The 24,404-nt window shown below is 42.1% G+C and overlaps 2 protein-coding genes across 2 annotated transcripts in view; both read right to left on the bottom strand.

Moving 5' to 3' along the window:
* Positions 1-1,671: 1,671 nt before the first annotated feature.
* RpS21 (ribosomal protein S21) lies at positions 1,672-3,516 on the bottom strand. The gene is made up of 4 exons (XM_074108596.1): positions 3,435-3,516; positions 3,297-3,355; positions 2,955-3,146; positions 1,672-1,737 (listed from the first exon to the last, which is right to left on the bottom strand). The coding sequence occupies exons 2-4, from the start codon at positions 3,344-3,346 to the stop codon at positions 1,728-1,730; spliced, it is 252 nt and encodes an 83-aa protein (XP_073964697.1). The 5' UTR covers positions 3,347-3,355; positions 3,435-3,516; the 3' UTR covers positions 1,672-1,727.
* A 4,392-nt stretch (positions 3,517-7,908) lies between these two features.
* Positions 7,909-24,404, bottom strand: part of LOC141443268 (uncharacterized) — a 37,750-nt gene continuing 21,254 nt past the window's right edge. Inside the window, exons 2-11 of the mRNA XM_074108475.1 lie at positions 19,941-20,006; positions 17,622-17,789; positions 17,216-17,357; positions 16,720-16,872; positions 14,216-14,305; positions 12,232-12,309; positions 10,443-10,595; positions 9,162-9,335; positions 8,798-8,880; positions 7,909-8,037 (exon numbers count right to left, since the gene is read on the bottom strand). Coding sequence (XP_073964576.1) covers positions 8,004-8,037; positions 8,798-8,880; positions 9,162-9,335; positions 10,443-10,595; positions 12,232-12,309; positions 14,216-14,305; positions 16,720-16,872; positions 17,216-17,357; positions 17,622-17,789; positions 19,941-20,006 — 1,141 coding nt within the window. The 3' untranslated portion in view covers positions 7,909-8,003. The remainder of the gene's footprint in view (positions 8,038-8,797; positions 8,881-9,161; positions 9,336-10,442; positions 10,596-12,231; positions 12,310-14,215; positions 14,306-16,719; positions 16,873-17,215; positions 17,358-17,621; positions 17,790-19,940; positions 20,007-24,404) is intronic.

Raw genomic sequence — 24,404 nt, 5'->3', positions numbered from 1 at the left:
TTTTGAAAATCTGCCTCAAAATTGAAACTTATTTTTATTCTGCGGAAAGTTTGCATTTTTTTAAAGTACTGTAATGTCAATCAAGGATAGTGAATCCTTCTATTGATAAAAGTTTTTTTTAAATCAGCTCAGTAGTTTCAGAGAATACCCCCAACAAACAATGAAACAAACAAAGTTGAGATATTTTCCTATTCCATGAGTTTTTCTAAAAATCTTTCCTTAGTGCACCTCTGTATTACATTAGGTCCATCTATGCCAAATTTCACACCGTAGCATGCTGAACGGTTGTGTTGCTCTGAAGATGAGCTCTAGTTGAGTTCGAAACGCGTCAGTGTAAAGTGGTGGTGGTGATAGATGGATTTGTGTGTGTTCTTACAGTGTGGAAGTGGAGGAACTGCATGAAGACACATTGCAAGGGCACAAAAGTAGCTATCATAAAGGTCGCGGGTGAGCAAAGTAATTGTGTCAGCTCGTTGAACGTATATGTAAAATTTCGTATCAATGCTATGAGCTTTGAGGAGTTCCGTCATCAGCAGACGACCCTGGCTGCAGCATCAGGCGGTGTATATCATTTAAACGCATTGTCATTGAAATTTAACAATCATGTAAAGTCTTTTGCGTGTGCCATCAACTTTTGAGGAGTTCCTTCTACGGAGACGATCCTCGCCAGGATGAGCAGAATGTCACTGCTAAATAATTGTTACCAGATTTACATCAGTTTGCCAAATCTCCAGTCCCCAGTTTTATTGGTTTAGCTTATGCGTTTTCTGATTCAGTTGGTATATAAAATCCTCTTTATTCGTTTTATCCCGTGGGATATTCGGAAAATCTTTGAAATATTTTTTACCTATTAGTATTATCTACCTGCATGCCATATTTGAAGTCTCTAATATTTATAATTACGGAGTTAGGGCCACTTTGAAGCGAAAATATAAATCCCATTTTATTCCCTATCCCGTGGGAATTTTGATAAATCCTGAAAATTGTTTTTAACTGTTAGTATTACCTACTTGCTCGCCAAATTTGAAGTTTCTAATAATTAATTTACGGAAAAAGGGTCATTAATTGAAAGTGAAAATCCAAATCCCATTTATTCACTATCCCGTGGGAATTTCAGAAAATCCTGAAAACCGTTTTTAGCTGTTAGTATTACCTACTTGCATGCCAAATTTGAAGTTTCTAATAATTATAGTTACGCAAATAGGGCCATTTTGAAGTGAAAATATGAAATCCCATTTTATTCCCTATCCCGTGGAAATTTCGAAAAATCCTGAAAACAGTTTTTAGCTGTTAGTATTACCTACTTGTTCGCCAAATTTGAAGTCTCTAATAATTATAATTACGGAAATAGGGTCACTAATAAAAAAATGAAAATACAAATCCCATTTATTCACTATCCCGTGGGAATCTCGGAAAATCCTGAAAAGTATTTTTAGCTGGTAGTATTACCTACTTGCATGCCAAATTTGAAGTTTCTAATAATTATAGTTACGGAAATAGGGCCATTTCGAAGTAAAAATATAAATCCCATTTATTCCCTATCCTGTGGGAATTTCGAAAAATCCTTTCTTAGTGCGTGTCTACACCTATTAATAATGCAATGAAAAATATTGAAAAACGGGTATTCAGTTAAAGCTTGTGTATAGTTTAGTTTGAAATAAAACAACCAGATACAATTTTATACTTTTTTTTTATTTTATAAAATTATTCTTACAAGACTAACGGCATCAGTAGTTCCTGCAACAATAAAAACATTGGGTTATCAACAGCAAACGGAAAAACAAGCCTATTGCGTGGAAAATCATACTAGGGGTCTGTGAAGTCAAAACTTAACTTCATTAATGACACAACACCAACAGAGTTCAGTAGCTAAACTTTGTGGACATAAGAGAACATTATATTCATAGGAAAAAGATGTAGTGAAAATAAAGACAGTCAAGTTGAGTATTTTATAACTAATTTACATTACATTATAAATTGCACAATTCGCCTTGATCTTCCTCTGTATTTTTTGATGACAGTATAATTATTATTTATTTATTATGAGAGGGAGGCATAGGAGCATGCAGGATCACCACAGCAATTTCTTATAAGAGGCAGTGTTGTGTGTTCTATTTTGTGTATGTGTGGTTTTATATTTTGTCTTGATATGTATTTTTTATTGACTTTATTATTATGTATTAGAGTGTACCTATATTATGTATGTGTATTTATAGTGCATTGTTTGATCGCCTTGGTACATATTATTATCCTGTGTTCTGTTGTTTTCATTTGTTTTTATGTACAATAAAGAGTCTTACAATACAATTCAATTTTCCACCATTCGTCCCCGTCCAATTAATTATAGCCCATTTAAAGAAAATTGATTTGATTATTGTAAATGCAGTTATTACTGCATCAGAATATGGAAAAAAAAGCTGTGGTGTCAAATAATAACTGGACATTAATATTGTACAGCTAGTTTGTTTATAATTTCATGAATGTTGTCTGAAGTCAGGTACTTAGGTAGACATTCACAGGGGCCTGCCTATCATTCCCCAACTATAGTGATGTGTCTGCATTTTGGTGTTCTTACCTCCTAACGCTCAGAGTCCTTTAGAAAGGACTTAGTGTGGGTGACACACTTTCCCGACCCAGATAATATAGACATGGAAATACCAACCCTGTTTTTTGTGTACAAGCCCATAGAAACTGACATGTGCTTCTACGAAAAACAGGGTCAGTCCATCCCGGTATTATCCGAGTGGGGAAAGAGTGTCACCCCTTATTGTCATTTGAACATCAAACTATCATAAATTACATAAAGTTTGGTGTTCTCGTATCATAAATTTTACTTGGGCATTAGGTTAACTTAGAATGCCATCATTGTTATGTTATGGCTGTATGAATGTTATTTCCTACGCCTATCCATAGCTAAAGCGATGAATAAAAACCAAAATAAAATGTATACTAACTTAGTGAGTATGCCGTCCTTCTTGGTGAGCCGCACGATGCAGTCGTCGCTCTCGCCCATGCGGCGGATGGCGCCGCACACGACGTACATCTTGGCGGCGTCGCCCGCGCGGCCCGTCGCCGGGTCCACGTCCGCGATCACCAGCTGCACCGACGCGTGGTCCTTGGCGTGGATCAGGCGGTTGCTCGCAGAGCTGCCACAACAACAAACACTTAGCACTGTTACAGACCCCCAAAAACCACCCTACACGCCTCCATCGATATTCACATAGTCAGAATCAGTGTGACAGAGCCAAAGTATGGCCAAATCCAGATCGAGTAACCTAAAACACGATGACACTAACCATTTCCTGGGGCAGTACAGGTCAACGAATTCACCAGCGTCGTTCTGCATTTTGATTATCTGAAATACACAATTTGACACTGTTTAGAAGGTTGAACGGATTTTAAAAATAGTATTGTAGAATAAAACACGAGCTAACCTATAATAATCACGCGAATCACGGAAATGACAGAAGCGAAAAGAAAGATGGCGCGGTACGGTCAGCAGAGCTACTACGAAACTCGAAGTTCGTGTCGTGCGGTCCCTCTCGCTCTCGTATTAAACAGTATAAGTGTCAGAGGGACCGCACGACACGAACTTCGAGTTACAAGTTTCATAGTAGCCCTGCAGGTCAGTGTTGCCATAATAATTATAACTAGTGTCGTCGAAACGAAAGTTCCAAATACCGGTATTATACGTTTCGTTCCACTCAGAATAAAATTGGACAAACTACTTGCGCGTTTCATTCTATACTTTTAATTAAAAAAACTAGTTTTTTTTACGAAATGAATCAAAAATTTACCTGGCTTAATTATGTTTGCTCTCGAAACTAATAAAATACCATAACATAACTAGGTATTATTGGTGATACTACTTACGGCTTCTCTGTGTATATCAAAATCAGTTCAGCTCACTCGCGGCATCTCGCGTGCTACTCATTGCCTAGGTAACATGCATTTGTGTGGCGGTGATTTTAAATTAGAAGGATCTGCTTCCATATAATTTTCCCAGTATTTACCAGTTTGCCATTCCAGCATTCTAATGCAGAAAATTTTAACCGATGAGATTGCCAATTCCGCTATATGCATTTTTTTGTTATATCTATGGATTTTGGCATTTCATTTAAAAATCATAACGTGCCTATAATGTTGAAACTTGAATAAAATGTAAATAATTTTGTATTTGTAGAAATAAGAAGGGCAATAAATAATAACAATATCTAAAATAAAACTTTCCTTACATTAACGTGCCAAAATCAATACTTATACGGAAAATACACAAAACGCTCACCGACGCTATGTTAAATTGCGCGAAAGTTGTATTATTTAATAGCTTGATGAAGCTTTTTGACGCTATGTCCAAATTGCGCGAAAGTTATTATTTAATAGCTTGATCTTTCTGTATTCCAAATAATCTTATAAATAATCTTAATAATTTCTTAATAAATAATCTTAGTGGATTATTCGCAGTAGTTCCTTTGGCAATACAGAAAATATTATTTATTATGATAGTATGAAATGAAAAAATAATTAAATACTTCATTTTGATTCAGACATGATAAAATTGATTTAAAACCAATATATTGGTTGGTGGTTGGTTTGGAAAAGAAACTAGTGTGAGTAATCCGTTTTAGTAGCATGGTTATCACGCCAATGCGAATGCTTCGTTTCTTGAAATTGTTGTTAACTTGTTTCTGTAGCGGAGTAGCGGACATGAAGGGGGTAGGTCAGGAAGTAGTCAATAAAACAACATCGTGAGGGCAAGTTGTATATTGGAGACGGGGGCGACGCGCCGCTGCGACCCTAGCACAACCCGCGCGGGCCAGTATTGCTCGGCGACGTAATTGACAACCTTCGCGCCTTGCGAGGGTGAAACGAGGCAATTTTTTCTATGGCAATCCATAACAATCGAAACGGCGGATGCCGAAGCACAGAAAATAAAATATCTATATACAAATGCGCTGTAGATCTATCTTACTTAGTTACATTTGACATGGTCTACCATTCATAACTAGACATTACAGTTTATAGTATCTAGATGAACATACATATGTCAAGATTTAGCTATTGCATTTAAATAGTTAAACAGCCTCGTTTCACTTTCGCACAGTATAATATAACATTATATTCACAAAATTTCATAACCGATTTTCCTTAAGCTTCCGCTAGATGGCGCAAACGATAACATGCATAAACATAAACAGCGCCATCTAGTATCGACTCAGTCACTTAACAATAACGCTCATAATCATAATTCATAATATCATAATACAATAATTAACATAATTTTATATACAAACTAGCGCAGCGGCGCGGCGTCGCCCGCCGCGTATCACAAACGTTCGTCGCGTCACTATCACGTCACAAGTCGTGCTATATTTCGGTCATCATAATTAACAATAATCATATTCACTCAGTGTTCCTTTATGTACAAAATTGTTTCTTCCTGGATGTTGGATTAAATTTTAAATGCATCCAATGTATGGTCAGTAGGCCAGTATCGAAATCGTTACAAAAGTCACGTAGTTTACTATGCTCATTTGTTCTATACGAGTACATTTTGCACTGACAGCTGAAGACGGTTCAGGCAACTTTCCGCTCTACACATACTTCATTAAATGTAATGTGATGTTAAATATTTAGTAATTACAAAATGTGATGTTTGTTTAACAGTAAAAAAGGTAAAAAAAAACCGGTTCCACACTCGCTTAAAAGTATACAAATAAAGGAGAGAGCAGGAAACTGCCTATTTATTCTGAAGGCAGGGGTATTATAGTTCAACGCGGTCGCATGTAACAATCTCACAAAAAAAAAAACTGTCGTCGTGTGTACACTTGTACAGGGGCAGTTTAAAAAGTTGGAACATTTCATTTCATATCACATCATTACAAAACACCATGCCATGTTAACTGGTACAGCACATCACTTATTTGTCAGTATAAAATTACAGCATTACAATAAATAAAAAAACAATGTGTTGTAAAATTTAGTTCTACAAACAAAAAAGACAAAACATTTGCGTATAAAACAATGAGGGTTTACACAGAGGCGAAATATCGCTAGATGGCGTTAATAATAACTAAATGAGCCAATCGCAACCAAACGTCAAACGGACCTCACGATATTAACGCCATCTAGCGATATTTCCACTCTTTGAAAACCCTCATTGACTAGAAAAAAGTTTAGTTGTGAATTGTGATACTAAAATACCCGCTCAACTGAGCATACGTCATACTATTAATCAAGTTCGGTGTGAAATGTCCGACTTTTTTAACTTCTTGTACCATGTGGCAGTTAAGTTGCGGCTGCGAGCGTTAGACAATAAGGCTGCTGCTGCTGCTGCTGCTGCTGCTGCCTGCACGGCCAAGTTATAGAAGTAGTGAGTATTTTGTCGTAAAAGTTTTCTCAATTAGCTCACTGAAGTTTACTGAAGCTTATTGAGAAAGTAAGATAAATACAGTACGATTACTTGGAGTTAACACTTGACAGATGGGCGTGCCTTCAGTCAATATTCAACTTTGACGTCATACAAATAAAATAGTTTTTACATAATCTGTAAACGTGGGTAGCGGTATACTAAAAATGGCTTTATTTGTATGACGTCAAAGTTGAAAATTGACTGAAGGCACGCTCATCTGTCAAGTGTTAACTCGAATTAATCAAACTGTACGAACTTATCTGATAAAAAAATACGATGGAAAAGCATAATTCACTAGATCTATAATGCTATTTATCAAACTGTTGCTTATCCAAATAAGTTGTTGATTATTTATTGGGCTGGTTGACATTTGAATTCGATGGTCGAGTGTGGCGCGTGTTGAGGAGCGAGGTCCCTCAGCGCGTGGTCACTAATCTCCTGTGTCGGTGCGTCTCCGCGGCCGTGCGGCTGCGCGAGGGCACGTCTTGTCTCTCGTGTCCGCGTTTAGAGTTCGTCCGCTCAAACATACCTACCACTTATGCAAAAGAAAAAGTGCCACTAAGTTTCATTGACAAAATGAAAATACAAATAAATGTAATTACTATTTATACCTAACATTCTTTGTTTTTTGGTTTATTAAAACAATATAAATATACTACAATAGGTACAAATACTTTTGTAGTATGAACATAGTCGATAAAAACGTAAAGTAAACGTCTAAAATGGTCTCGCCGGAAGACCAGCGCTGGCTCCACCAAAGGAGTCCGCATTTTATGCTGAGGCGGGACCATTTCGGGCGCATATATATAAGTATATTTTTTTTTTCTCTTTTTTAATTATTTTTGTATTTTGTAATCTTGTTTTATTTTATTTCACATTATTATTATTATGTTATTGTTCTGTATCTATTATTTATATGTGTGTGTCCCGAATAAATCTTTTCATTTTCATTTTTCATTTTCATTAAAGGGATGTATTCTTATTTAACCAATGAAACTCAAATGGTCATTTCCTTTCGAGTGTAGTGCAAGTGCCGCGGACACGAAGATACAGTCGTCTCGTTTCGACGGCCCTGGGAGCGGTTAATGTACAACCTGTAATGGTCGACCAGGAATGTACGACAATAATGCACGACCTAATAATTCGTGCCTTTATGATTATGACAAATTACGTGAGAGCATGAATTTGGTCGTGCACTAGTCGTTCACTCGTTCATTCCCGGGTCGACACTTTAAGGTGTCACGTCATGACCGTAATAGGAAAGTATCAGGAACGAAATGTCAAGCGCGTACAGCACGCGACGGCGACGGCTGGTCAGGAAACGTGCTAGTGGCCATAGTCTCATACTGTTCAATACAAAGAATGTAATCTTGCCTGACACGCTGCTACATATTACAGTCATGGTATAATACGCTGGGGTCGGTAGACATTTTTTAACCATACTCGACGGGGCTTTCTGTTTGACTGTATTTTAGTGTCGGCCGCCTTTGCAAGTTTGAGCGGACCGTTAGTCCAGTGAGGGCGCGGGCGCGGGCGCGGGTCCCACGCGTGGGCGGCGCTAGGAAGCGGCGGCGCCGGGCGCGGCGCGCCGTCACTGGCTGTTGGCGAGCTCGTCCATGCGGCATCTGCGACATACAGTAAACTATTACGACAACCTTAAACAGACAGGTGGACAAATCATCTACCATATATTTTTCGAACTATGAGATTTAGGGGCTGTTTCACCACCCTTTTATTAATTTTAACATTTTTTACTGACGGATAAACGTGATGCCGTCTCCGTCTATTCGAACAAAACAAACAGAGAGACGGCATCACGTTTACCGGTCAGTTAAAACTAATCAATGGGTGGTGAACACCCTTAGGGTCTTCCCACATCTATCAATGCGGAACCGGCGAACGCCGATAGAAAAATGCTTTATGCCCATGCAATAACAGCTAAAAAGGCACGGTTCGGCTCGGAGCGGCTCGGCCGACGCGTGGACGTCGTTTTCGCTCTTATTGCGTACCTACATATAAAGCTTTGTTTGTATCGATATGTGTGGGGGAACCCTCAGGCTGCAAAGTTAACAACGTTAAACTTTATATATATATAAAATACAAGATGCAGACTTTGAACGCTTCCAAATTGAAATTATTATTTTTTGGATACGCTACTTGAAGCAAGAGATTGTCAATGTGGATCGGACTTATTTCGCCCTTCCTGGCCCTGTACTACAAAGTGCAAAATTCGATCTTCGTATCTTACCGTCCCGCTGGCGCTTATATTATTGAATACGAGAGCGAGAGGGAAGGTACGATACCAACTTCAGTTTTCGAATTTCGTAGTAGACCCTCCCCCCCTTCCCCGGGGTCATGATATAATCATCGATTGTTTCACGTCACCTGACGGCCATCTCGGCGACCTCGAGGCTCGGGTAGTCCAGCTCCTTGACGAGGCACAGCAGCGCCGACAGCAGGTTCGAGTTCTGCGACAACACATTGCACCACACATACATTACAGATCTATTGAATAATGTATTGCCATCGTATTTTGTCGGAAAACTGCGTATTTATCTTGCTTTCCAACTAGCTCACTGAAGTTGACAAAAAAGAAAGCTCACTCATTTGGTATCGTGAGAGAGAAAGTAGTGTTGACAATTACCATAACATAGAAAGAGACTACTTTGTCAGTGCCGCGCCACCGCGTCTACTACACTCTTCGATCGTGCCTGTGTCGTGTGTCGTGTGTCGTGTGTCGTATACTGACCCTGGTGACGGGGCGGCGCGTGAACCCGCGGTGCTCGGCCATGACGGCGGAGGGGTACTCCCTGTCCCGCTCGCGCGCGCTGCCCGCCGCGCTGATGCTGTCCCGCTCGCGCGCCGTCTCGCGCTCCCACTCGCGCGCGCCGTACTCCGACCTGCAACACGAGCCGAGCGCTCGCTGTTGTAAACACGCTGGCGCCATCTAGTAGCCACCACGGCGAACAAGTGCCGCATTAGCCACGTAGAGTAGCGAATGCTAAGAGAACCGAGATCAATTTAACAGAATCGATATTTCTTAGTAGCAAAATTTCCATTCGCATTTTTCCCCAAATGCTTTTTTTCCCACTGACACAGAAACAGTGTACTTCTGTGTGCTTTTGGGCCTTCGGGCAGATGCAAATTTAACATAACCTAAACCTACCTATGTTTCGCTTACTATTTCTGGTGTACGATAAAGAGTAATTGTATTGTATTGTATTGTATTGTATGTTTCTGTTTTTAGATTAAAATTGGGAAAACCGCTACTGTCAAAATAAGCTTCAGTAGAGTAGAACCCTGTCCCGTTCCGCCGGGCTGTTTCCACTATAGAGCTGCACAGAGCGAGGAAATAAATGAAGCGTTCCTATCGGTTTACGATAAACCTCCTCCATGCGTTGCGAGGAACGCATCCTCGAACATCTCTGGTGGAAACGCAGCCTGAAATAGATACAGCAGTGAAATTTGGTTTTCAGTGCATCCATCAGAAAACAAAACATATAACACCCATAAAGCGCTCGGTTGTTTCAACATCAATTTGCATCAGATAATTTAATTGGTACTAAACATTGTCTTAAGGTGCGACCAAACCGTTGCTTAATAACCGGCGACGGCACGGAATCGCAGTGACGCACCGTATGCGTACCGTTTTTATCGCACGCTCTCCACACCGCTGCTTAAAATACGGAATCGCAGTGATGTGCCGTAAACGTCAGGTCCTTACCGAACAAAAGTCGTGACGTTTACGGCAAGTCACTGCGATTCCGCACCATATGCGTATTTTATTTAAGCAGCGGTGTGGAGGGCATACTATAAAAACGGTGCTGCGCATACGATGCGTGACTGCGATTCCGTACGGTCGCCGGATTTTAAACAGCGGTTTGGTCGCACAGCGGCAAACGCATGTTTAGTAATTAAATTGCGTGGATTGAAATTAGTTATATTAGATGTGCGTCGAACGCAATGCGTTTGACGCAGCGGTTATCGCATAAAACAACCGAGCGCCTGTGAAGTAACTGGGATGTGGTACGAGTATGGTGGCTGGTGGTATGTGGTATGTGGTCTGACCTGTCGCCGCGCTCGTAGTATTCGTGGTGGGGGTGGGGGGGTGGTGCGGCAGCGGGGGCGGGGGCGAGGCGCGGCCGCAGCGCGCGTCGCCGTTCGTCGCGTACGTCGCGTACTCCTGCCGAGTGCCGACACACCGCGCTTAGTTCATTATCACAGGCTGTACCCGTCCCACCGCTCGGTAGGCCTCCTCTCACAATGAAAGAGTGCGCCGCAGTTCACCCGCGGGCCCAGTGCGGATTGAGAACTTCATACAGGTCGATACACAAGAGTTGGCACGACTTTTGATTTTTACTTGTGAAGTAAAAAGGAAACACACTGATACTTTAATTCACTCATTCAATCCGTTCGTGCCAGCTCTTTTGAATCGACCTGCACTGCACACCATTGAATTACTTCGCTTCGCAGGTTTGTACAAGTTTCTTCACGATGATTTGCACATCACTTTGGAAAAATTCAGAGGAAGATTGGTTTTTGGAATATTTTTGTATTTTTTATTTCAACTCCAAATTTGTTACTTTTACGGTCATCCCGTGAAATCCAACGAAAATACAAACTGAAACATGGTTGCACAGAAAAAAAACCCAGAAAAAGAAAAATGAAGAGAGATGTCTAGACTCCTGTCCAGTGGTGGTGTAGGGGTATGGCACGCAGCACGGAATGCTGAGGACCTGAGTTCGATTCCCAGCGCTAGTCTCTTTTTCATTTTTTTTTCTGTGCATCCACGCTCCTCTGCTTGACAGGCCATAGGATCAAACCACTAGGCCGCCACGGCTTCATTAATTACACCAGCAATTTGTTCAGTCACCTGTCACCTGCACATATCTGCCAGAGCGGAGCGTGTACAAATAAAATAGCGTCGTTATCAGATATTATGCACACTTTGTTGTGTCAGATATTGTGCTGGTGACTGTATCACAAAAGCAGAGTTCAGGGTCAAATATCATCAAAAATTGTGTTACGTATTACTAGAACGCTTTATCCGTTGTTCAGTAGATATTTATAACACAAGCTTTGCTTCGGGACAAGATCAATATCAAATATCCTCTGATATTTCCTTATTGCAAATCTTACAGGAGTATAATAGCAAAATGATTCTATAGCGGTCTGTGATGCTGATGAAACGTGATGGATAACGGAACATGTTTGTTAGTAGATACTGTGCGTCGTGTCAGAACCAAAAGCATTGTTAGCCAAGTCACTATTTGCACACATATTCAATAATTTTGTCCAGCATCTGGACCTAAAGCTTTTCAAATTTGCTACGGAATGTAATCCATGTCGGGTCGGAAATGTTTGTAATTTTACAAGTTTAGTGTATAACGAGTTCAATTTAGGCAGCGTTTCCACCAGAGATGTGCGAGGATGTGTTGGGAGGGATGTGTTTTTCATTAACCAATAGAAACGCTTCATTTGCCTACCTATCCTCGCACGCACAGCACCGCTCTGGTGGAATCAGCTGAGCGGAGCGAGGCGAGATAAATGCAGCGTTTCCATTGTTTCATGAAAACACATTCCTCGCACAACTCTGGTTGAAACACAGCCTTAGTGTGCGCGTGTGTATGAAGCTGTTGAAGAAAAAAATGCTTTTTTCTGAGGTAAAAAGAAAACTAGGAACTCAATGTTTTTATGAAAAAGATTAAATTAGTAACTGAATGTAATAAAAGGCTAATTTATATCATTGTGTGTGCGTGTTGTGTCTGTGTATGCGTGTGTGTGTGCGTGCGTGCGTGTAGGTAGGTACCTAGACCTACCTTGACGCTGTGCGCGGAGACGGAGTGCCGCAGCGGCGCCGGCGGGTGGTTGTGGTCGCGGTCGTCGCGGCGCCGCGGCTGCAACACACAGCTGCTGCAGCGAGAGCGACCTCACACCTCACACACACGACGCTACCGCACTAGCTACGGCCGGGTTCACACGACACGACACGACTAAACTCAACCAATTAGCCATAAGGGCGGTTTCAGACTAGCGCTTTATTCATCGACATCTATGTATAAGTATAGACCACATGTTTCTTACATCAAAACGGCGCATAAAATTTGTTCACAGCGCGGATTTATGAACCTTTCACTATAGTTTGTTGACGTCCGTGACAGGGGCTGTGCCCGTAAGGTACCTACATAGATATCAATGTCAATAGCTTTATTTGGAAGCGCGTGTACAAGTGCGGTTTTGATTTCTTCGGGCGTTAAACATGCAGAAATGAGCGCGTACACGCGCATTCGGTTTAATGTAGCGCGAGTGTAAGCGCGTATGCACAAAAACAACCGTACACGCGCAGAAAAAAAAACGCTGTAACCACCCTAAACTCAACCGATGAGGGTCTCAGTGACAGGCGAGGAACTTTGACATTTGCGTCACGTTTGTCAATTTTGGTTAATGTCTGAATGAGCCAATCGCGAGCGAGGCTGCAGCCAAACAGAGCTCTCGATACTACCGCCATCTAGCGATACTTCGCCTGTCAAGTAACCCTCATTGTCTATAGATTGCGGGGCTACTGAACTAGTTACGGTGTAATGGATTCTTCAGGGCCCGCAGTGTACTGCTACTTGGATGATTTTACTCATGTGGTCATGTGAAACCCCGCTTTTAAGCGGTTTAAATCAGTGTTGTGTAAAACTTAACTATAAGAGGGTCCACCAAGACGCCGATGGGCGTCGACGGCACTGAATGGGTTAACACAACACAAATTCGAGACCGTTATATTTATGAGTTGATAAATATTAAAACTAATATTATGTCCTCTCGAAAGTGATTTCTGATTGGAGTATTTACCAACTCAAATGTTATTGAAGATGATATTACTGGTAAATAAAATTACTTTCTAAACTCGACCGATGATTGTACTATTACTTATTCTGTGCTGATGATCAAATCTAAGCCATTCGGTTGAAGTGAGGATGAGAGCGTGGGGTTTAGATATACATAGCCTGATCTCTGGTTAAACTGCGCGTTGTACAACTAGACATGGTCTTATTCTTGTAATTATATTGTTATCTACGCATTCAGTTCACTCGTGCGTTATATGCGGGCATAACGTTTTCTCTGTTCATTGCGCGTTGCCAGGAAACCACTGTGTAGATGCAGCGAGCGTTTCGGCCACGCAATGAACAGAGCCCGTATCTTCAAGGTAGTTGACAGTCAAAACCTTAAGCGGAAGGGGATTTGCACCTCCAAAGTATCCGCCTACGAGCGGCATGTCGGACCGTTCCGTAAAGACTGTTAAACACGGTAACCTTGACATACTAAGTTGCCGCGGTACAGCGCATACATCATTGAAACTGTGTTTTATAAAAGTGATGAGCGACAGATGATAGTAAGAATTACACAGGACATTGACTTTTGTTACTTGGCTTGTAGTGTTGCCAAATTAGCGACCAATTCACTAATGTAACGACTTAAATTTATCATCTAATTAAACGTTTTTTTTATTTGTCTGTTTTTCATACACAAAGCGATATCGAGAGCCAATTTCCCACAAACCAGCAACTTTTTACAAAATTTCTAGCAACTTCTAAAAAATGGAGGTAGCAACACTGCTGGTTTCATACCTCCGAAATGCAGACGGAATCGTCCTTCTCACCTATTGCTCGTCGCGTTGGACTGAAGTCAGTCGGTAAGGGTCGGAGGGCCTGGCGCGCGACTCCTGTCCTATCAACCACCAGCTTGTGGCAAGTTTTTAAAGCCAGGCTCTTGAGAGGCCGAGCTGGCGGCACCTGGACTAGACTATATACTTACGTCGTAGTGCGACCGCGTCATGGCGGGGTGCTCCAGCCGCTCGTCGTCGGGCGAGCAGGCGGGCGCGCGCCGCGGCGACAGCGGACACGGCTGTGGATGTGGAGAGACCAACAGTTACAACGTACAGTGCTCACTAACGATACTCACTTCCAACGCACAGACATACATTTGTAACATATTTAATTTGATATTTAGGCTACGTTTCCACCAGTGATGTGCGAGGATACGATGCGGGAATGTGTTTGTCATAATCATAAACCAATAGGAACGCTGCATTTACATATCCAAACTTGGTTGAGTTGTTTTCACCAGAGATGCGTTGAGCGATCCAATAGGTAAATGAAGCGTTTCTATTGGTTCGACATTTCTGGTGGAAACGCAATCCTACAGCTCGGTGAAAATCCTCTCTTTTTCGGAGCTTAGACCATTATCTTGGTCATATCTAGGATATTTTAACTCAACAGCATTTTAAAAGTAACAGAAATATAACAACTTAAGCAGCTCATGATGATTCAATACCCCAGGGAAGCAAAAAAGTGTGCTTGTGCTGAGCTGAACAGTTAACAGAACGTGAAACGAAAAACTTGGCGTTAGGTATCAGACGAAAACTTAAGAAAAGTAGAAGTCATCTCATCTGAAATAAACCAAACTGCAGAACAAGCTCCGATTCTTTCTATCATTTATGTTGGATTCAATAGAGGTTGGGCTCTGTGACAGCAGCATGCCAAAAATACCACCAAGCTATAAGCGTTAGTTAATATAGTGGAAAATAAGCGAAAATAGCCAACAAAAAATCGAATACAAAATGATAAATCACATCCTGAAAGCATGCATCCCACAAAGAGATTGTGTTGTGATTATGAAAAGGATTGCCCGACGTCACGTGTAGTGCAACCTGGAAACTGGTGGAATCCTTGAGGGGTGGTGGTACTACTGTGGCCCATATCACAAAGCTACAAGTTACAATTTACAAGCGGTAGTCTCTTTTCAATGCATAGTGTTAAACAAAGACTACCGCTTGTAAATAGTAACTCGTAGCTTCGTGAAATAAGGCACTGGTGACAACCCGTAAGTTAAATTAGGTACACATCGAGAACATCGATTTCGCAACAAAGCAACAAATGACGTCACGTCTGTTATTTGCCATTACAGAGATTTCAGATGATACTTAAACCAAGTTTCAGACTGTCAGCTTTAAAAATGCTGGGCCTCGAAAAAGACTTGGGCCTTTTAAAAAGCTGTAGCCCTTTTTAAGACTGGGCTTAATAAAACGAATAGTTGTTCGAAAGCCTTTTCCGTTAGCCCGTCGCCAAAATGTACTTAAGCCTTTAAATTTCGAGTTAGAAGGCTCGAGTTTTTCTACCAATCTAAAAGCATCGTGACGTCATCATCATTACCATCATGCTGAGGAGCGCCAAAGTTCGCATACTCTTCGCTAGTCATACCGTAATTTTTGTCCGAATCATCGTTTTTTTTCCACTGAAACCTTAAATTTTAAATGGTCATCCTATAGAAAACTATAGGTTAGGTTAGGTTTGATTCATAACAATTCTGAACAACTATTGGATTTCGAGAAAAAAAGAGTTATGACAAACGATCATTCTGAGAAACATTACATTCGGACTTTCGATAAGTATGCGAGCCGATATGGACCCAATTCAAGGGCGCCAGTAGGTACTTGAGGCGTGGGGGGGGTGGGGGGGGGTGTTACCTGCGGCTCGCGCTCCGTCTCCGGCGGCGCGCCCTCCGCCCTGCGCGCGCGCAACGCCGTTAGTTTAGTACCACACACACGCAACCAACACGCACAACGCAGTATATTGTTACAGGGTGAATATTCAGGTCTTATGACCGATTCAACGTCATTACCATTCCGCTTTTATTACGTTTATATTACAAGCACAACGGAAAGAAGTCTCAAGAATTTTGATCTCCTTAGATTTAGCATCGGTATTGTATTTAGTTTTCATAAAAACGTTACCCTGAGCATCATCTCTTTTCAGAACAGTTGCAGAAACGGTAATGACGAAAAAACGCCGTAAGACTGCGGCTCCACTGTGGCGGAGACGAGCGGAGCGGAGAAGAGACGTGTAGGGATCGACTAATCTGATTGGTCTATGATTGGTCGATCCCTACATGTCTCCTCTCCGCTCCGCTCGTCCCCGCCACAGTGGAGCCGTAGCCTATACGCTGAAAATACAATACCCGACGATGAATACTTAAACATAACAGTATGTTAACATACACATTCACAAACAAATTTTATTAGTTGAAACCAAAATAACACACAAATTGTGTTAAGTCACTCATGATTATAAAACACTTGTAAAATACACATTACAAAGAAAAGCAAACGAAACGCGAGATATAGTTCATCCTGTCATCCTGTCTGATACGTCAATATTTGTATCTCGCTCCTTTTCTTTCTCATGCACGAATATCTCTTTTCGTTTAAGAAGAAGACATAAGTCGGCCTTTAAGTTGAAGCGACCCTCCCCCCCCGTTACCTGGTCGTGTCGCGGGTGTTCCCGGTAGGGCTCGTCGCGCTCTGGGCTGGAGTCGCTGGAGCGCCGCGCGCGCCGCCCGCCCCCGCCCCCGCGCCCCCCGCCGCCGCCCCCGCCCCCGCTGCCGCCGCTACGCACGCTTTCCGCGTACGCCTCCTGCGATACAGACCACCAATTGACTATTAGGAATATTCTAGTGTAGATTATCTGCGTATGCCGCGCAATGAATGGAGGCCTACATCACTAGCCGCACCGTCGGTCACGTCAGTCGGGGATAGCGCTAGATGTGAACCATCAACTTCAGGATTATCCAAAGTGTAAAGGGTTTCAGAGACGATGTAGCAGCTGGATTGATGAAAATTTGTGTTTGAATCAAGCATAAACAGACGAGTATTACATCAAGCTGCAGCTTGATCGTCTCCTGGCCACGTATGCGTTGTTTTGGGGATGGAGACTCTCGTCGGGCGCGACAAGCATAAACGGACGAGTGTGAGGCTACCTGGGGCTGCGAGTACCCCTCGTCGTCGGAGTCGGGTATGAGCGCGCCGCGGCGCAGCGCCTCCTGCAGCTCGTCGGGCTCGACGGCCACGTTGTCCAACTTCTCCAGCTGCGGCAGGTTCCGTAACACCGTCATGCGGTACCTGCCAAATACGACAATACATTTTCTAATTAACGTGCCCTACATCCCTTCAGGGCTAGGCAAAAGGAACTATACAACCGCAGGCCGTAATTGGTTTGAGGCTCACAAAAACGGAGGGAATGCTCGTTCCCGCTGGTTTTCAGTGACTCTTCGTTGTACATACACCACTGTAGTAAGCAATACGAAAAGATGTGCGTGTGTGTGTGTGTGTGTGTGTGTGTGTGTGTGTGTGTGTGTGTGTGTGTGTGTGTGTGTGTGTGCTCACTCGGGGTGGTGCGTGCAGGGGTTCTCCTCGAGCCAGAGCGAGGCGAGCGCGGGCAGGCGCCGCAGGTGTCGTATCTCCCGCAGGTCGCGGATCTCGTTCTTGCGCACGTACAGCTCGCGCAGCTGCCGGCAGCCCGCGAAGTCCACCAGCGAACGGATCTTGTTTATACTGGAAACAGAGACACAAGATGCTAACCCCCTGCTTCACCACTCATTGACTCGTGACAGTTAAATCTGATGCCGTCTCTGTTTATTCGGACAAAACATACAGAGATGGCATCACTTTATTGTCACTTTGTGACAATAAGGCGGTGGAATAGGCTCTAACTCTAAATGTCCGAGGCCTCCGCTAAATCGCGCGGCGTGCTTGTTTCATGTCATATGATAGAGCAGCACTGCCAGTGTCGCCACTTTAGCCAATTTTTAGCTACCTAGATCTAGCCTCATTTACGAAATAGTCAACTACAAAAAAAAATGTGGGCAAATTTTTTTAGCCACACTGTAACTAATTTACAAGTGAGTTCCTAATTGTAGCTAATTTACCTCTGTTCCAATCAATTTAATTTGTAATGTAAATAAAACGTACTTCCGTGCGCTACCTACGTAATATCCTTCAAGAAATAAGTTGGAAAAACTAAGAAACCCGAAATAAATGAAGAAACCGGACCTTCGACATCACAAGATGACATCGATTTTGAATACATTTTTCCGTAAATAATAATGTAAGAGAAAGAAATATAATAATTAAAGACTTATATCCCATGTTGCCTTTTTTTTGTCTAGCCACTTTTGACAACTTATATTACAACAGAGTATTTTTTGCGAAACTAGCTACTTTTTACCTAATGTTTAGCAACTTTTTCTTCGGGCAACACTGAGCACTGCGCGAAACGGGGTTCTGCTCAATGGAAACCTAGGAACAGCACGCCGCGCGACCGCCAAGCCGTGCACCACAAACTATACCTACAGTACAGAGAACTAACGTGCACGGGCCGGTCGGACGTCTCAGATCATTCTCTCCTTTACGATTTACGATCATTTACGATCAGAGGGGCTACTACGAAATTCGAAAATCGTAGTTCGTATCGTACCGTCCCGCTCACATTAGTTATTCTGTGCTCTCACTCTCGTTTTTAATAATACAAGCATCAGCGGGACGGCAACACACAAAGTTCGAATTTGCACTTCGTAGTAAAGAGCCAGTTTCCATGAAGGTTCCCACATTAGATGTAAGATGGGCGCGCGCATACGGCGCGTTATCAGGCTTCCGCCATTGCGGGTGGCAAGGTTGCGGCCAATCAGAGCGTGGCGCGGGCAGCGTTGCCCAATCGCCGGCAGCTTGCGCTAGCGCTGCTGCACGTTCATTTCCAAGTATACTCAAAACGAACAGCTCCTACACTTTTCGGCCATACATATAAGAAATGTCTCTTTTTATTCTGTCCCAAAAACATTGAACTCAAACACGACTTTTGATACGATTCTGGGAAAGTAAGCATATGAAAAAAGCTACTTAAGGAAGTGCTCCTAAAAGTCCTTAGGAAGTGGACCATTGGAGAAAATGTGTCCTATCCTATGATCCTATATAAACCCCAGCAGGCTTGTTGGACATAACCTCATTACCTAACAAGATGCCCGACGGATCATGATTGCGGCGGTTTACTATACGTAGATAGCCTATAGTAATTGGAAACTTCGCAAGCGTTGCAACCAATATCCACGCTAGACAATCCATCCTCCCCTTTGAGTATTTATCTAGATAAATACTCAAAGATCCTCCCGCTCCCCGGGGGTGTAGACTAGACACAAGCATGCACCGCGCCAGCAGACGGGTCGCGACCCCGCTCACTGGATTACCACAGGTAGCCATAAACATAACAATGTCTCTGCTAGCCAGGTATTGCACATTGTTCATCGACACCTACGGTCAGTTTTAACGAGAATCCAGAGTAATAAGGAGGCGACATTGATATGAAACCGTTCTTTTGACGAATTGATTTCGAGTTTTCTGTCTTGCTAGGCAGTCTGTCCCTTTTGTTTTTACTGCAAACAGTAGAAGAAAAATCTTACTACTTACACAGTAAGTAGGTACTTTTCCCCTTTACTATATTCCCAAAACCCTCTTCTTCTTCACGCTAATATAAATTGACGTATCACCAGAAGACTGCAGGCCATCTGTTCATCAGATGATTGCAGAGGGACAGATCAACAGAAGACGCCAGACTAACAGATCAATCAAAACACCGCAGGCTGTCGGTTCGCCAGACAAGTGCGGAGTGGCAGACTACGGTCTTGAATGGTCACCGTCACCATCAGCAGTCACCTGAACGCCAGCACCTCGACGTTGGGCATCCGGCGCAGCAGGCTGACGTCGCCCAGCTCCGCGCCCCTGCGACAACAACACAACACAGCGTTAGGGATTGGCTTCACACAGATCAATCAAAAAGTATCTTTAATTTATACTAGTGTCTACCGCGGCTTCGCACACGTAGGTAAATCATATGATACAGCAGTAGAACGCTCGTGCCTAAAATACCACATTCCCAGAATACCACATTACCTCGGACGAGTATTTACCACATTTATAGCTTATCAGATTCTTGTTGCACCACATTACTAAAATCGAAGATTACTCAAGGAAGTAATTTTTTTGGTGGAATGTCTTATTTTGGACATCTGGTATAATGACAATGTAATAAAAATAGGTTATGTAGTATTTTGAAAAGTGTGGTATTTTGGGAACGTGGTATTTTCGGCAGACGGCACGAGCGCAGTACAATTGATTTTACTAAATTCCCGTGGGAATTTCCAAAAATAACAGCATGGTCTTTATTTATCAAAGTCAAAGTCAAAATATCTTTATTCAATTTAAGCTATAACAAGCACTTATGAATGTCAAAAAAAAACTACCACCGGTTCGGAAAAACCTCTGCTGAGAAGAATCCGGCAAGAAACTCAACGAGGTAGGTATATATTTTTTTAAAACATTTACAATATTATTAAATGATATGTATACATCACAAGTATTTAACACAACTTTATTTTTAACACAGTAGGTTCGCTATTTGAAGGGATCGCTAATGCGGATCGGAATTATTCCCAAATATCCCTGTCCATGATATAGTCATTAACTTTATAATACGCCTTTGTCTTCTTGACAATAGATCTGAATTTTGTATCCGTTTCATTTATAATATTTTTTGGAATTTTATTATAAAAACGTATGCAATTTCCCAGAAAAGACTTTTTGGTTTTAGCCAGTCTGTAAGATGGAACTTTAAGCTTCCCTGTGTTTCTAGTAGCCTTTGGCTTATCGACGTTAGTGGGAAAATCACATATGTTCTTCCTAACATACATGATTATTTCAAAAACATAAAGCGACGGCAGGGTTAGGACGGTATCGACGTTGCAACATAAACAACGTGCCAAGTTATCGATGTTTCGGTTCCTCCACTTTACGTAGATGACTCCATGGTTGTAATGTCAATAAGCAATGGGTCCGACCAGCGCAGCGGAAGCTCGCAATAAATTCCCATCACCATACAAGCCGCGTCCGTCAAGGTCACGCAACGCTTGTATACATAGCCGATAAACAATGCCGTGATCTCATTGATATTCGACTCGTCGTGTGCGCATGTACGGCCAGCAACAATTCTCTCAATCAACTTTTTTGCCGCGGGTTAATGCAAAAAACAAAATTGTAAGGTAGGGACATGACAACACTGTGGGTCAAGCTACCTTGATGATTGGTGAATGCTTAGTATTTTATATTGCAAGTGTTATTTTTTACTCCCTCTCTCAATTTATATCGGCCATTTTTTTTCTCAGCAACGTGTAGAGGTGTCAAATCAAAGTAACCTCGAATACATCACAGATCATCAGATCATCAGTTAGATCAGGTGAGATAGGGGTCAATCACGGTCAGTTTCATGTAAAAAATAAATAAATGGCAAACTCAAGTAAGTAAGTATGTGGCAAGAAGTAAAACCTCGCAACACAGACACAAGTAAAGTAAAAAAAAAACGATAATCATTAAGTGACCTAACAACCACACCAAAAACGTTTGTATGTTTTTTAACAATTGATTTAGGCACGCGCCGGCGCCATTTCAGGCCATATATTAATGGCGTCATTTACCTACTACATATTTTAAACAAATAGGATTTTACCTTATTTTTAATTGCTTTTAAAGTAGAAGATGTTTAAACAATAATCAGACTCGTGTCAACTAAAGGTAATCGTATGTCAATATTATTAAATTCTAATTCGCTAGGTAGGTACTAGTTGAGCTGCCGACTCTACAGCTACGGCGGAGGTCTCGTGAGACGTTCCCACGACGTGTTGATAATGATAAAGCTTGCGCGCAACAAATACTGCAATGAGCGATTACTAGAGCACCCGAGAACAGGCAGTAACAAATGGGATTCGGATGATTCTCCGCTTCCAAAACGCTTCTATAATTAGTAATTAATTATCATTTGATGCGACCAGAGATTAATGAATGAGACACTGAAAACATTTGTTTTTGGTCTCAGGTTTGTAGATAGAAGGAAAGCATGGATAGAGAAATCGTCGGGGATGGTGCAAATCCACTTATCTACATGCGTAAATACCGCGTATCTGCAACATGTGTATTTTTTTTAAATATAGGAATTTACAGTAAAAATAGAGTTAGGAGAATGAGACTATGTATAAACACGCGATTATGATTAAAAAACACTTTATTTAAGCACTGAAACCTGAAGTTATTTTCAATTAACTGTAAATTCTAAATTGTCATTTAATTTAAGTGACATCATAACTAACTATGTAGCTAGTATATACTTAACACAAATTTTATGGGAGAATCGTGTTTCGATAGCTCATTTATGACAGTCTCTAATAGAGGGCGGTAGTGCGACGCGGCGACGCGGGGGCGCGCGCGCGCGTTGTTGTGAAGGCAGCGGCGCGGCGCCGGCGCCGTCCGCCGGTTTCACTTTCGCCTTCGCCAGTCAACAACCGCGCGCCGATAATGAATGACTGACACTTGCTTTGCGGTTGCGGCCAGCAGCGCCGGCCGAGGATGGATTTGTCGACACCATGTTTGTCTCTGTCGCAGCATTCCCAAGGGCAGGCGCGTGAGATACGTTCTAAGGTAGGATATATGTTTTCACAGAAAATATACGGCAGAGAAATAGACAAAATGTGGTTTAATATAGGAAGTCCAGTCTCCTGCATTAATATCTGCCACAGCGGAGCATGCAAAAATATCCGACACGTCCTACCTACTTACTACCTAAGTATACCGGCGCGGCCCCAGAAATACGGAAGTCGTATCACATATTTATGCACGTTTCGTTGTGCCGGATATTGTAGGGGCAAATATTTTGTATATGAATGATGAAAGGATGAATATATACGAAGTTTGTATTGTACGGTCAGCATCAAAAGTAACCAGCTACTTTTGATGCTGACTGTACTGCCTAACCTCCTCGAGTCATGGATATATGCAATTATCTAAAAGGGTTGGAAAAAGATTTCCCCAAAATCGTTATTTCGTAGAAGCAAAATTTCCATTCGCTTTTTTATTGAAGCTTATTTTCACAGGAGCGTTTTTTCCTAATCAGAATCGACACAGAATAATAGGAAGGTTCAGGTCATGTCAAGTTTTCATCAGCACGAAGGGCCAAAAGTACTTACGCGGAGCTCCATCGACACTGTATGTGTCGACTCTGATTGGGACAACGCTACCTACTGTAAAAAAAGCTTCAGTAAAAAAGCATATTGGGAAAAAACGCGATTAGAAGTTTTGCTAAGAAGTAGGAAATAACGATTTTGGGGAAATTATCTAACCAGTCCATCATCAACCGGAAGACGTCCACTGCTGAACAAAGGCCTCCCCCTTAGAACGCCGCAATGAACGACAATGCGCCACTAGCATCGGGTTGCACGCAACTCTCACGACGTCGTTAGTCTCTTTAATAGGAGGTCTAAGCTGCCAATGCTTCGTCTTCCAGTCCGTGGTAGCCACTCGAGGACTGCTCTCCCTTAATGGTGTGAAGGTAGTAAGTAGGTCAAATGGTGTAAATTGTCCCATGATATATTGTTTTTCGGCGGTGTCACAACCGGCAGCTGAGCAGCGAGTCACGCGGGGCTGCGCAGCCGCCGCGATCTCACAACGAGACAATGGCGGTGGCGAAACCTTTGTCGCGTCGACGCTCCACATACGTGACCGTGACAGGCATAACATTACGCTACATTTATTGATTATCGTCACCCAGAGGGTTATTGTTCACCGTTAAAGGTTTCGATTTATCCAGAGATTAAATTATGATTACATTGAATTTTGGACGTCCTGCGCTTCTGTAGTGTTTCCTCACTAGCTTAGCTACTTACTAACTACAGCATTGAGAGAAACGTAAATAAAGTAAGTCTCTGAATGCAACACAAGCTTTGCCGTACTTGTCTTATTTTTATGTTAGGTTTATGAACAGAATAAAACTGATCTGAATAAGACAGATTGTACACATTTACTTGCAAGTGTAGTCTGTCATCTTTCAAGATGTAACAGCAACTGAACTGACTGACGTTGAACCTTAAGCCGGGTAAATATCTGACACGTTCTACCGGCCCTAGAAATTGTCGTATCAGATATTTTATTTATGAAATAGAAATATATTTTATTTGCACCCTTTGTTGTGTCAGACACTGGTGCTGCTGACCGCTATACGTTATTGTCCTAAGAAAAGAAAGTTGTTGCGACATTTCACTTAGATCCGTGTCGAGAAGATCTGCCTTCGTACGTCGG

Source organism: Choristoneura fumiferana, chromosome 27, assembly GCF_025370935.1.
Source record: "Choristoneura fumiferana chromosome 27, NRCan_CFum_1, whole genome shotgun sequence".
NCBI classification, from domain to species: Eukaryota; Metazoa; Arthropoda; class Insecta; order Lepidoptera; family Tortricidae; genus Choristoneura; species Choristoneura fumiferana.
Note: the sequence above shows the minus strand (reverse complement) of the source record. Positions and strands in the feature narration are given on the sequence as shown.

Coding starts and splice junctions, on each gene's coding strand:
- RpS21 (XM_074108596.1), bottom strand. CDS start 3,346: ATGCAGAACGACGCTGGTGAATTCGTTGACCTGTACTGCCCCAGGAAA. Junction 3,147..3,296: donor CTGTACTGCCCCAGGAAATG/GTTAGTGTCATC, acceptor TTGTTGTGGCAG/CTCTGCGAGCAACCGCCTGA.